The sequence below is a fragment of the Carettochelys insculpta genome, chromosome 1 (assembly GCF_033958435.1).
Source record: "Carettochelys insculpta isolate YL-2023 chromosome 1, ASM3395843v1, whole genome shotgun sequence".
Lineage (NCBI taxonomy): Eukaryota > Metazoa > Chordata > Testudines > Carettochelyidae > Carettochelys > Carettochelys insculpta.
Genome location: NC_134137.1, coordinates 249,905,994 through 249,918,928, shown reverse-complemented (window position 1 = coordinate 249,918,928; position 12,935 = coordinate 249,905,994). Strand labels below are relative to the sequence as shown.

Here is a 12,935-nt window from a genome sequence, read left to right as displayed (position 1 = left end):
TGCTGAACTCTCTTCTATATTCAAATTTGACACATTAACACATGGTTTGAACCAGAATGGGAATTTTCTGGGTCATTATAGGGGCTCATTTGCATACTTGGCTTAATCTAATTCTTGACCCCACCACCACCACCACTTCTGTCCCTCTACCCTACAATTTGCTCACCTTGATAATTTTGGCCTGATTTGCTAACCTTGATTACTATTTTTGGTTCTCTGTGCCTTAAATATTGAGTCTGTTCTGGCATGGCTATGGTCTGAAGAAGTGGGTCTGTCCCACGAAAGCTCACCTACTAAATTATTTTATTAGTCTTTAAAGTGCTACTTGACTGCTTTTTTGTTTTAATAGTAGGTAGACTAGCACGGCTTCCTCTCTGTTACTGTGGATTAGATGGTTTTAAATACTTTCTCTGCTGTGGATTTTTCAGAGCCCCGAGACGTACCTATGCTGATTCAAGTTTTCAGTGTAGATCAGCCCTTATTCTGAAAGCAAGACTCTCTTTTCCAGTTTAGTTTAATCCACAAGAATGTACACATTTGGGAATTATTTGAAAATAACCCATGTGCTGACAAGCCCTTATACAGAGTCAGTGCTTGCTACATAAATTTGCCATTCTGATTTGTAGCCAGCTCAAGGCTACAGAAAACAAACTTACACCTGAATGGCTGATCCAGCAAAAATAAGGGCAGAGTTACAACTCAAAACTTAAGCTTTTGTTTTGTAGTACCTTGATGCTGCATTCAGCATCATTCACTAGGAAATAAGCTCACTCTTAGGATCCCTGTTATTTCTGCTCTTCATCTTTCTCTTTTTAAAAAAAAAAAAAAAAAAAAAAAAAAATTATTCAAATGTCTCCCTTCCATGTAACAACTTCCAGTCCTTTCTGCCTTATCAGTAATGAAACTGACTATTACCAGTAAAAAAAAAAAAAAAAAAAAAAAAAAAAAAAAAGCAGCAGTCCAGTAGCACTTTAAAGACTAACAAAATAATTTATTGGGTGATGAGCTTTCATGGGATAGACCCACTTCTTCAGGTCATAGCCATACCAGAACAGACTCAATATTTAAAGCACAGAGAACCAAAAATATTTGTTCACCTTGACAATATTTTTCTGATGTTGACCTTGATTACTATTTTTGGTTCTCTGTGCTTTAAACATTGAGTCAGTTTGCAAATTCAGGAAGATACTACAGCCACAGCTAACCTTCTGTTCATATGCTGATAGTTATCTCCTTGGGTGCTAAAAGATTTCATAGATTAAATTTTTATATTCAGCAGAACTAAAACGCGATGCAGGCCACATAAGCACACCTGATAGATTTAGCATGTCTGCTTGAGTCACATGACTTATATTAGGCTTCCCCTCAGTGCAGTTTCTGGGCATATGATTTCAGGCATTTATATTTGAGAGAGTTTATTAAATACAGAACATAGCAGAAAATTCCACAATTAACGCAGCAGCCTGAGAGCTTGGTGAAAAAGTCAACTAATTTCATACTCCAGAAGGCAAAAAAAAAAAAAAAAAAAAATTGTATCCTTGGTTCTTAAATTTCAACAAAAGAAAGTGGGGGGGGCAGGGGGAAGCTAACCTGTAGAACAGCTAGAATCAGAGGAATTTTTCACAGGCACAAAATTCATACTGGAGACGAAGGTTATGGAGAATTAGGTCTTGTTTAGCCACAGTGTGACCAATTCAAGCTTCTCTCCACTGCCCAGACAGCATCTCTCAGCCCCTACATGCACGAGCAAGCTGTGCTTGATTTATGCCAGAGCTCGGCCCAGGCATCTCTAAACTTGGTGGTTCACAGCCTATGCTCCACCCCGCCCCTGACCCACCTTCCTGTCTGTGACCGACACATTGGTTCTGAATGTAAAAAAAAAAAAAAAAAAAAAAAAAAAAAAAAAAACACTTGAGCCCCAGCCCCTCTGTCATTAAGAAGTAGGTACTAGAAACAAGGGTTCCATGATTCTATTAATCTTGGCTCTCACTAACAAGCTGAGAGGGTTCTGTAGTGTCAAGATCTGTCTTTCCATCAAAACCTCCTCAATTTCTTTATACAGAGGCCAGAAAAGAGGCAAAGATAAGACCTACAAACGAAAAGCATAATTTATTAAAAGTTTAGGAGAGCTAAGACAGAGCTGCTAGAGAGGACATATTTCCTATCCATTCAGTTATATCAGGTTGGAAGATTCCTTACTCTAAGATTCACAGTAACATTGCTACTTGAACCCCACCCCACCTTCTCCTTTACAATATACACTTCCCAAAAGAGATTCCCTTGAATAGTGTCCTGATGGGTGTTTTTCAAAGGCATTTTCTATTCCTCATTGTAAGTGAAGGGTCTTTGTAAAAGAGAAGAACAAACAGGGGTGGAAACAAGCCACCGCAGACCGCAAACAATTGTAAGGGAAGGAGATTAAAAAGGAAGTATTGGTCTTCCCCAAACATTCTGCCCAAGACATCCAGAGGTGTCATGCTTCAAAGTGATGCACTGAAGTGTTACACTGCTTATCCAATGCATCATCTAAGAACTTTATGGTGGAGGAGGACAGCAAAATCACAATCAAACTGATGCAACTCACCCTTCTGCACACATCCAGAAGCTTTTCATTACTTATGCTAAGGAAGCGAACAATCTCTTTATTAAAATGTATTCCAGTTTCACCATGTGAAGAGACACTCGACTTCCATCATGAGACTTGAAACATCAATGGACAATCTACCTGACAAGCTGGTTTTTAGGGTAGCATTTTAAATTAAGGTGCGCTGTATAATGCTATTTGAAAACATTTTTCTTAAGCATCACCTAGCCACCCATCCCAGGATGCTGGGAACTCTAATTGAAATCTGAAGCTTAATACAAAACCAATGTAATACACAGGAATAAAAAACAGAACAGGGCTGGTGATACAGTAATTTTGCTGCCCCAGGTGGAAGATTACTAAATCTACATCCTATTAAAAGCCCCTGGTTATTTTGTAATCTCAAGTAGGCATCTACTCTGATCCTACATCAGAGTTTCTTGTGCCAGCAAGTGATGAATGAAAAAGAAACAGCCTACTTAGAAGTCCCTCGTTACATCAAGTGCTCAGTTATGTTAGAATATGTAAAGGTATAAGAAAAAATGTTTAAGCCACATGCAGTTTAATATACCATTTTTACAACTCCAGGGAAGCTCAATACTGGTGAAGAGTGTCATACTGACAGCCAAGGCAGCAAAGCCCTACACCTGCAGATCAGTACATAGCCCATATCACCATTTTGTTATGTTAGAGCACACTTCTCTGTGTTGAACATAGGTACTGAATTAGCATTTAGGGTACCCAGAATGAGGCCCCATTGTACTGGAAACCACACTCCTCCTCCCCACCCACCCCAGTTCCTGTCACTGAGAGCTTACTGCTTAAGTAGACAAGAGTGGGAGAGGTTAAAACAGAGAAGTTAGCTGTCCAATTCACTTAGCAGGTCAGAGGCAGAGCCAGAAGTAGAATTCAGCTCCTCCAGAGGTGTACCTGAGTCAGTAACAAAAAGAATGGGATCAGGAAACCCAAACCTGACTGATTACCTCTAGTGAACACTAACTTAATTCAGGCTACAGGTCTAGTCCTGTCTTTGCTTCCCCTTCTAGGTTAATGCACAGCCAGATGACTTTTAGTCACTATTAAAATGGGCTGGATTTAAACTGATGACCTAAAGCAAACAGTGTATTTTGTTTGAAAACTGGAAAAGCAAAATATAATCTAAGACAGCAGCATCTGACAAATACTACTTTGCGTTTGCTTACTCAATCATTAAGATTAGAGCATGACTACTTTAATGTGGAACAGAAAAATTGCAAAACTAACCCCTCAAAACTCACCGCTTTATCCCTTTGTATTATAGCCTTTTCTCTCATCCTCTCTCTGGAGGATGGTAGTTTCAAGCCCTCCTCCTGCACTGATGATGCAGGAAGTCACTGCATCAAGTTCAGTACCAGATCACAGCCTTTGATTTCACCTTTTTTGTGGGCAGGGACCCTGCATGTCTGTAGAATGCTTAACAACCCTGGACCATGCACAATCATTACCACTCTAGTCAACAACCTGTCTGGTCAGCCTTGCTTTAGGGACCATATGAGATTTTTCATGACTTCTGTGTCTCAAGACTATCCACATTAAGAGTTTTCTCTAAGACTATCACTGCTGAGCATTTGGAATTTTGAGATTTCATCCCACCCTTGCTACCCTACTTGTAATCAACCAACGTTCACATGATTTGGAGCATATAAAATTCAAGGCACAAAAGTACTAACTACATACATTTCACATACGTTTGCAATATCAATCATTGATGTGTATATGAATAATAAGAATATGAAGCAGGAAGTGGGGGAGCAGCACAAGCAACTTTCAATCCATAGTGACCACTCCATGTGAAAAACCTCTCTCTCCCCCCCCCGCCCCCGCGCTTAAAATCACAGTAATAGTTTAATCAAATACTGCAGTGGATCAAGTGACTGCACTTAGATCCACCACACTTTTCCCACACTCATGCCTGAAGATGCTGTCATTTTATATAACTGCTTCAGCTGCTGATAGTAGGAACCTGCGCTGTGGTGTTGACATGGTACCTTTGAGAGTTTTCCTTTGCACGTTCTTTCTCCCTGGCTTCTGACAGCGTTTGTCAGTTCAATGACACTAGGCATCACTGTGCTGATGCCAACCAGCAGAGAGAGGGAGTGACCAACTCACAGAATCTTCACAGTGCCCTGGCCAACCGCAAAACAAGATGCTACTGCATCACTGCCGGAGGGTGAAAGGACAGCTAGCAGTCTAGGCATAACGTTCTACTGCTGTCCTGCCACAGCATGATTATCTAACACAGCTCTCTCTTGAGCCAGAGGTTCTTAAGTGACTATGGAAGTCAGGGCCAGTTCAAAGCAATGGTGCAAGAATCAAAACAAATACACCACTGTCATGTGATAATACTGATCTTCCCACCAGATTCTCTTTCACAACCATCCCCATTTGTTGTGTGGGGAGATTGTCAGAATGCTTATGTGGCCATATCTTTTCTGTTGATCACCACACCTGTCTACTTCAGCAGGAGGTGTGGTCTCAACCTGCAATGACTAGTTTGTGCTTTAATGGTTTGGTGCTCTTGATCAAAATTCTCATCTTGAATGAGTTCTATACAAATGATGCCAACCTACTGCTGCTTATTTCCAGTTAATGTCAAAACAACCTTCTGTGCCAGTAGCTCTGGACTTACACTGAGCTGACACACCCGCTTGCTTCTGTAGAGCTGATATGTCTTGGGATACTCTTGGTGCTGAGGTCTTTGCACTTTTCAAAGACAAGGTGTACATCATCTGCTTGCTTGTGTTTAGTGCAGACTCAGAAACTGGACTCAAAGTCCTTAAATATCATTTTCTGGCCAGCATACCACTGAAAAAGGGTAGAACCATCAACAAGACATCACCTGTAAAATCATCAAGTATGTCTAGTTGACACTTCAATTGGCATCTGGCTCTTTAGCTTACACTTAGCCTTGACATGCCTCTTGTCACTAGCATAAGTGAACAATGACATTGGTACAGGGGTCAACTTGTGACAAAATGGTCTTCCCATCAACCTCTCATTAAACTTGCATATAGGCAAGCGTCAAACACCTTTGTTGGACAAACCTGTACATGCTTTGGCCTTGCCAGTCTCTGCTATCCTTGGTATTGTGTCACAGAACTCTATGAAGTACATACAAATTCTTGCATTTGGCGAATTCCAGTTGTGTGTTGTTTACACTGATGGACAGCAGTGCCCATCTACCATTCATATTTACTATTACCTCTGGGGTTTAAGGGATCAATTCATAGCTTTAGTGCCTTATTAACACTTTCTCAGTCCCTTGCAAATGCAGCAATACTTGACTTTTTCTTCTTTGCGGATCTCTTATTTCTACAGCATGAAGGTGGTTTCATTGCATATACCATTGCCTATTCTTAGAACGTATTGTTTTCATATCCCATATTTGGTTTATGTTAATGTTTATAACTGTCCAACGTTTGAAAATTAATTCTCGTGAGTGAGTATGTGAAAATTTAAGCGACCATGGCCAGAGTACAAGAACGTGCCTTGTGTTTCTAGGAGAAGACACTGCATACTAGAAAGGCGTATTGCTAACACAGACACCAATACAAAGAAAAATAGTTAAGGAGGTAACATAAGTCATGTTCCATAACAAAACCCGAGCGTGAAGTTTCCATTAAAAATGAAATTCAGTGAAAGGAAGTTTGATAGTCACCTGGCTTGAGCAGAGTGGCAATAAAGTACGAAGCAGTGACAAGTGGTCAATAGGCAGGTGGATTTTATTTTAAGTTTAGGGTCTTTCAATTTAGAATCAACAGGGAAAAACAAACAACATTGTATGAACACTAAAACAAAATACTGCCAAAAACTTGCATTTGGCTACCAGACGAGTCCCCGAGCCAATTTTTCTTCATCAAATTATTATCCAATTTTGCCAGGAAGCAGTAATCACTTGGAGTTGTTTCTATGATACAGAATCATTGAGACAAACAAGTTCCCTCAGAATCAAGGAGCCAAACTTACAGCAGAAGCAAATAAACACAGCAAAGAAAAGGGAAGGGGAAACCCAAACACCTGTCCATAATTTTCTCCCCTTACTCTTAAATGTCACAAGGAATATGGTGGCATTTTATTTGTGTGTGCAGGAACTAACAGCATAAGGAAGGGCCACTGTCAAGCCACCAAATATGCTGCAACTATAATAGACCCTGGAAAGAGGATCAAGTCATATCAACCACTATAAAAGGCTTTCACTTTGTTACAAAACCATTGTTACCCTATCTTCATGGCAAACAGGACTGTTGGGCTAAAGGCCACACAGCCATGTTATTTTGAGATAACGGTTATTTGGAAATAGCCTTTCTGTAGTCTACATTATGCACATGCTATTTTAAAATAAATTTGAAATAGCAGGTGTATTATTTCAAAATTGGTAAATATCATTGTAGGAGGAATAGCACCTATTTTGAAATAAGCGCTATTCCCTTTCTTAATAGCACCAATTTCGAAATAAGCATTGTGTACAAACTATCTAGTTCAAACCAGGTAAGTGCTATTTCAAAATACATTTGTGTGTAGCAGCCTTATTTCAAAATAGCTATTTCTCAATAGCTATTCTGGAATAGATTATTTCAAAATAGGGCTGCTGTGTAGACATATAGCCTTGTAGTGCTGGGCCATAACATGCCAGGCAAAGACAACTTGGTCTTCCATTTCAGGAAAGAGAAAGAATTCCACTAAAATGAGAGAGCCTAAAGTCTCCTGTACCAGCTTAGTGTTGTTCACCCAATAGTACTGCTCTGCAGCATTAGAAGTGCAGCAGATATTGTAAGGGGTAGTACGGTATTAGAAACTACACAGCCTCACACATCCTGTAAAGAACTGGCAAGGACACAGATACGATGCACCTCACTTCTTTCACCTACCAATATACTTTTGAAAAGATTAGTTACAAAGCTAGCAAAGAAAACCCAGGCCCTTCCTCCAAACTCAAAAGATACATTGTTAAGACAAAGCATATGAACAATCACCAGATATTCCTTGCCAAGCAGATTATTAATTTATACTTCTGGTATACTTTAAAAAGGTTTGATCATAGATGTGTTAAATATGTTTATTACTTAAAAGCTGATAGAGAGCCTTTCCTACATTTTTGACAAGCTTTATAAAAACATAGGTCTGCCTTGCAACAGTAGCCTGGCACCCTCCGAAGGGAAGTGGACTAGTTTCACTTTGGCTGTTTCCAAACTTAAAAGGTACTGCAGAAAACACCACCACCACCACAACCATAAAAAGAGCATGAAATCTGACTTCTCCCTCTGGTCTCATTAGGGTGAAAAGGAAAGTCCTTGCCAGCATGTTGCACTACAAACACAGTGATTCAGTACACTTCAACCCAGGGATTCCCTAAGTGCACACTAATTTTAGGTGCCCAATCCAAGACATACAGGGCCTGATTTTCCAAATCACTGAGCACCCGCACCTTCAACTGAGTTCAGCTCAGCATCTCCAAGGGAAGGCGGGAGGGGGGGGGGGAGACACACCCATGTGTCTCAAGCCGAGTACCAAATACGTTAACATTTCCTAAACGTTGGCCAAAAAATCTTACTACTTGTGACAAGGACTGGAAGCACCTTGTTGCCAAATATTTTCTATGCTTTACTGAAAGAGACTAAATTGAAAACAGAGTTATAAGAAAACAAGGTCCCCCAAGCCATTGGACTGATAAGGTGAAATAAAGAATTTCATAGCCAACAGTACACAAGGGAGAGATGTGGCCAATGTCACATCAGGCTGCCTTTATCTATCCCTAACCCCAAGGGCAGGTATCCATTTTGCAGCTGGGTGAACTGGAGGTGGTCTTTCAGTATAAGATGGAGCAAGACTTGACTCCATCACAATCAGGACTGTACTCCAGTACCTTAGCTGCTATAAGAGACAAACTAAAAAAGGGATTTCAGAGATAAAAGCCAACATTCAATCAAGTTGGCCACATCTACATGGAAACTAGGGCTTGGTCTACTACACTACAAATTTATGTCAATATAAATACATTGCACTTCTGAACTATTTTGGAAATATCAGATTCAAGAGCCAAGCTCTTCAAAAAAATAAAACAAACAGTCTCAGGAGGGGTTGCCTGTTAGTCTGTAGCTTCAAAAACAAGTCCTATAGCACCTTAAGGATTTAGCTCATGACCTAAAATTTGTCGGTCTCCAACATGCCACAGGAGTGCTCTTCATAGCCATGGCTATTTCTTTAATCATTAGAAACAGCTGATCAACACTTTGTAAGCTTAAAAACAGGTTGGTTAGACTAATCAGATTTTCTAAGTCTCTACTACCTATTGATTCTGTATGATGAGCCTTACTAACTGAACATGATGAAAAAGAAATGTCAGTTAAAACTAAAACACAAGCCACACTGAGTAAAAGCTGCACAGAACTATCTCCAGATCTGAAGAAGTGGCTCTCCCCCGCAAAAGCTCATCACCTAATAAATTATTTTTAGTCTTTAAAGTGCTACATGACTTTTTTTTTTTTGTTTTGTTTTTGTTTTGTTAAGATACAGATCAAGACGGCTACCACTCTGTTACTATTCAGGAAAAGAAGGACATTTATGACAATGCTAATACAGCCTCAAACTATTATGCTGTGAATAGCACACATCTTCCTACTGAAAAGTTTTGAAGATTTCAGAGATATCTTTGGATAAAACAGATTCCTTCCACCTATTGGGCCTTTAGTTTCAACCTCTTGTCATTAATCAAATACATGGTACCCAACCTTTACTGTGCACAAAGCCAACAGACAATGAAACTGTACATACTTTAAGGTGGGGGCAGGGGAGGTGACTACTCTGTCTTACCATCGAGTAAAGTTACAGCCTTTAGAAGCAAAAAGTCTTGTGGTACTTTATAGACTAATAGATATTTTGGAACATAAGCTTTTGTGGGCAAAGACCCACTTCATCAGATGCATCTTTGCCCATGAAAGCTTATGCTCCAAAATATCTGTTCGTCTATAAAGTGCCACAAGACTTCTTGTTCTCGAAGCTACAGACTAGCACAACTACTTCTCTGATGCTTGTCAGCCTTTAGAAGGACGTCTCTCTTACCCACAAGCTAGCCTCCAGTGCCTTCTATTAAGATTCTCTCGCTCTTCCATAATGAAATGCTTGTTCACTTCAGGAAAAAAGCCTCACTGTTGCAGAAACGTATGACTGAGCCCTGACTGAGGAAACACATGACATGCCCCTTTAAAATCTATAGTGCTCGCGAGTACTTTACTTCTTATGCAAGCCACCTGATTTTGGTAACCAACCCTTGCCAATTCCTCACGGTTGGTGTAAAATGCACACCAGCGCGCAAAGCACTTTGAAAGTCGTTCAGATGTGACTCACAAATAAAGAAAGATCCCGAAGGGGCACATGGCTCCCCAAGAGAAAGGAATTACTGGGAACCTTGACCAACTACTCTAGGCCACCCCTTATGTTCACGCTCAGTCCCGCCCCTCGCAGGCTGTGATCGCCTCAGCCTGAGAGGTCATTAATGACTTCAATCCAATTACAACAAGAAGTCCTGTGGCACCTTATAGGCCAACAGATACTTTGAGGCATAAGCTTCCGTGGGCGCAGACCCGCTTCATGAACGATGCCGGGGTCGCCATCTGCCCGCGACAAGCCCCTCGGCCAAGGCAGTGCCACAGCGCCCAGGCACCCAGCTGTTTGCAAACCCACTCCCGCAGCCTAACGGGACCCAACCGGGCGGTGCGGGTGTTCGACCCCCGCGGGCCACGACAGCACTGCAGGGGGGTCCACGACAAAACAACCGAGAAACGAAAGGGGCCACGGGGAGGAGCACTGCCCGTGAGGGGTCCTCAAGGCCTGGGGGGGCGAGTAGGGAACCACCGCGCTAGCCCAGCCCCGGGCTCTCTGCTGGCGGGCGAGCGGGCGGGCTCCCGCCCAGGCCGGAACGGAGCCTTCCCTGCCGAGCCCGCCCCCTGGGGGTCTTACCCGCGCTGGAGTCGGCCGCGGCTCCCCGCCGGCAGAGCAGCCCCAGGAGCAGCACGGCGCCGGGGAAGACGCGCGGGAGCCACATCGCGCTTGGGAACTCCCCCGGCCGCGGCCCAGCGGGAAGGCGCCGCCCCGAGGCTCGCGAGACGCTAGCTCCGCCGCCCGCCGGCGCTGCCCCGCATCGCTGCCCCGCCGCCGCCGCGCGGCTGCATTTCTGAGCGCGCCGGCTCCCACTTCCGGCAGCGGGGCCTGGGCTTGGCGCAGCGCCCGCTGGGCGCGAGGCCGGGGCCCCGGGGCTTCCCGGCTAGGCCTGCTCAGCCGGGCCTGGGCGGCCTCCGGAGCGGGTCGGCAGGGGGCTCAGGAAACCTACGCGGCCAGAACTAGTGGCGGGCTGTGTAGCTTCGTGCTCGCCCAGCCTCCCTAGGGGGCGCGCGTGGGGCGCAGCGACTCTGCCCCACCAGCGCTCATCACCTAATACATACCTGATACCAGCCCCCCACGCACGCTTCTGAGGAAGCGGGTCTTTGCCCACCAGAGCTTATGCTCCAAACTATCCGTTAGTCTGTAAGGTGCCGCAGGGCTTCTTGTTGTTCTCACCTAATACGTTATTTTACGCACATCTCATGGAGCTGGAAGGGGCCTCGGGTGGTCATCCAGTCCAGTCCGCTGCCCTCTTGGCAGGGCCAAGCACCGTCCCCTCTCAAGGGCTGAACTCACAGCCCTGGGTTTAGCAGGCCAGCGCTCAAACCACTGAGTTCCTCTTTAAAGTGCTACAGACCAGCTTGTTTGTTTTGCAGGAGCAGGAGATGTTTACAAGTCTTTGCCAGCCAGGCGCGGGATGAATTTTGTTCATGCAGGGCAGCATCTGCAGGGGCATCACCCATGGAAATGCAAGACCTAGCCAAGTTAGCAGGGTGGGATGAGACTTTCACCTGAGCGGCCACCCAAGCGGATGGCTTACAGGGAATGCTGGGTGTTTGCCTCCCTCTGCTCTGTCGTTTGTTGGTGATTCTGAAATGGCTGTCACAGATGTTATTTATTTGCCTTCCAACTGTGCCTGGAGGCCTGTTGGGATCAGGTCTCTGACGTGAGAGTCTCTGTGTTCCCCCACGATAGCATGTGCTGTGATGAGGTTCCAAGCAAAACAGTTTGCCAGCTTGGGAAAGGTGCACCAAATCCTAGAGGGGTAGCTGTGTTGTTCTGTAACTTCAAAGTCAACAGACAGTCCTGTGGCACCTTAGGGTTTTACCCGTGAATGCTCTCCACCTAATAAATTTGTTAGTCTCTAAGTGCCACAGGACTGTTGTTTTGGCATTTTGAAATGTTATAACTGTTGACAACCTACTGCAAGTCTTGTATATTTATGTTTTTGTTAAAGTCTCAGATTCTAGAAGCATGTTATCTGAGAATCTTAGACTTCGACGAAAAATAAATGTTTCTGTTCCTTTTTGTTGTGGAGAAAAGTCCAAAGGCGGCTCAAGTTCATGATAAAGACTCAGGAAACATCATCATCATCAACAACAACCATGGCTCAGCATCTGTTGGTGTCTGATGCCTCTCTCACTGTTTCCTTCCATCTTTTCCTGTCCAGTGCAGAGTGGCTTAGTTTCTGTACATGAGCTCCGCACCAGTCTACTATATCATCTGCCCTCAGGAAACAGATGAAAACTAAAAGATCACATTTTTTATTCTTAAATTCTAGTAATTTTTAAACCAAGTTCAGGATTTTTGTGGGACTCGTCAAGAGTGTTTGACTGTTTTGGGGTTTGAAAGCAGGGGTGCTGGAAAAATTGATATAGTGGGGGCTTTGAGAACCATTGAACCAAACTATGAACCCTGTATATAAGGGAAACTATTTCGAGTCAGAAGGTACAGCAGAACCCCTAGTTTTAGCACCTCTGCTTGGGAGTATAGTTATAACTAAACTCAAATATTTGGGTGGATACTTTATTTTTGTTTGAGTGTCTTGCTTTGGCTTAATGTAAACTGGTTTCCTATCAACTCAAGCTAAACAAAAACAAAGAAACCCACTCAAAGGAAACTAGCACCGAGGTTTGCACTGTTACCTATAACAGTTTCAATTCACACCTTAGGTGTGCAACTTTCTTGTGTAGACAAGGCCTACATAAGTGTTTGGAGGATTGAAGTCTTTTGTCAATAGGGATGGCTGGTTTATTGTGATTTGTCTCTGTTAGCTAAATTCTACTTTATTAACATGCTAGGGTAAACATCCATCCTGGTATCAGCCTTGTCAGCACCTTGATCATATCCGAAAATAACGAAGTCTGAAAAGAACTCCTAAACCATCAAACTTTCACATAAAACTGCAAATTCAACATTTAACTTAAAATACAAA

At 43.1% G+C, this 12,935-nt stretch overlaps 1 protein-coding gene across 1 annotated transcript in view; it reads right to left on the bottom strand.

Moving 5' to 3' along the window:
• Window positions 1-10,938, bottom strand: part of TM7SF3 (transmembrane 7 superfamily member 3) — a 29,626-nt gene extending 18,688 nt beyond the window's left edge. Inside the window, exon 1 of the mRNA XM_075004302.1 lies at window positions 10,580-10,938. Coding sequence (XP_074860403.1) covers window positions 10,580-10,664 — 85 coding nt within the window. The 5' untranslated portion in view covers window positions 10,665-10,938. The remainder of the gene's footprint in view (window positions 1-10,579) is intronic.
• Between the last annotated feature and the right edge of the window lie 1,997 nt (window positions 10,939-12,935).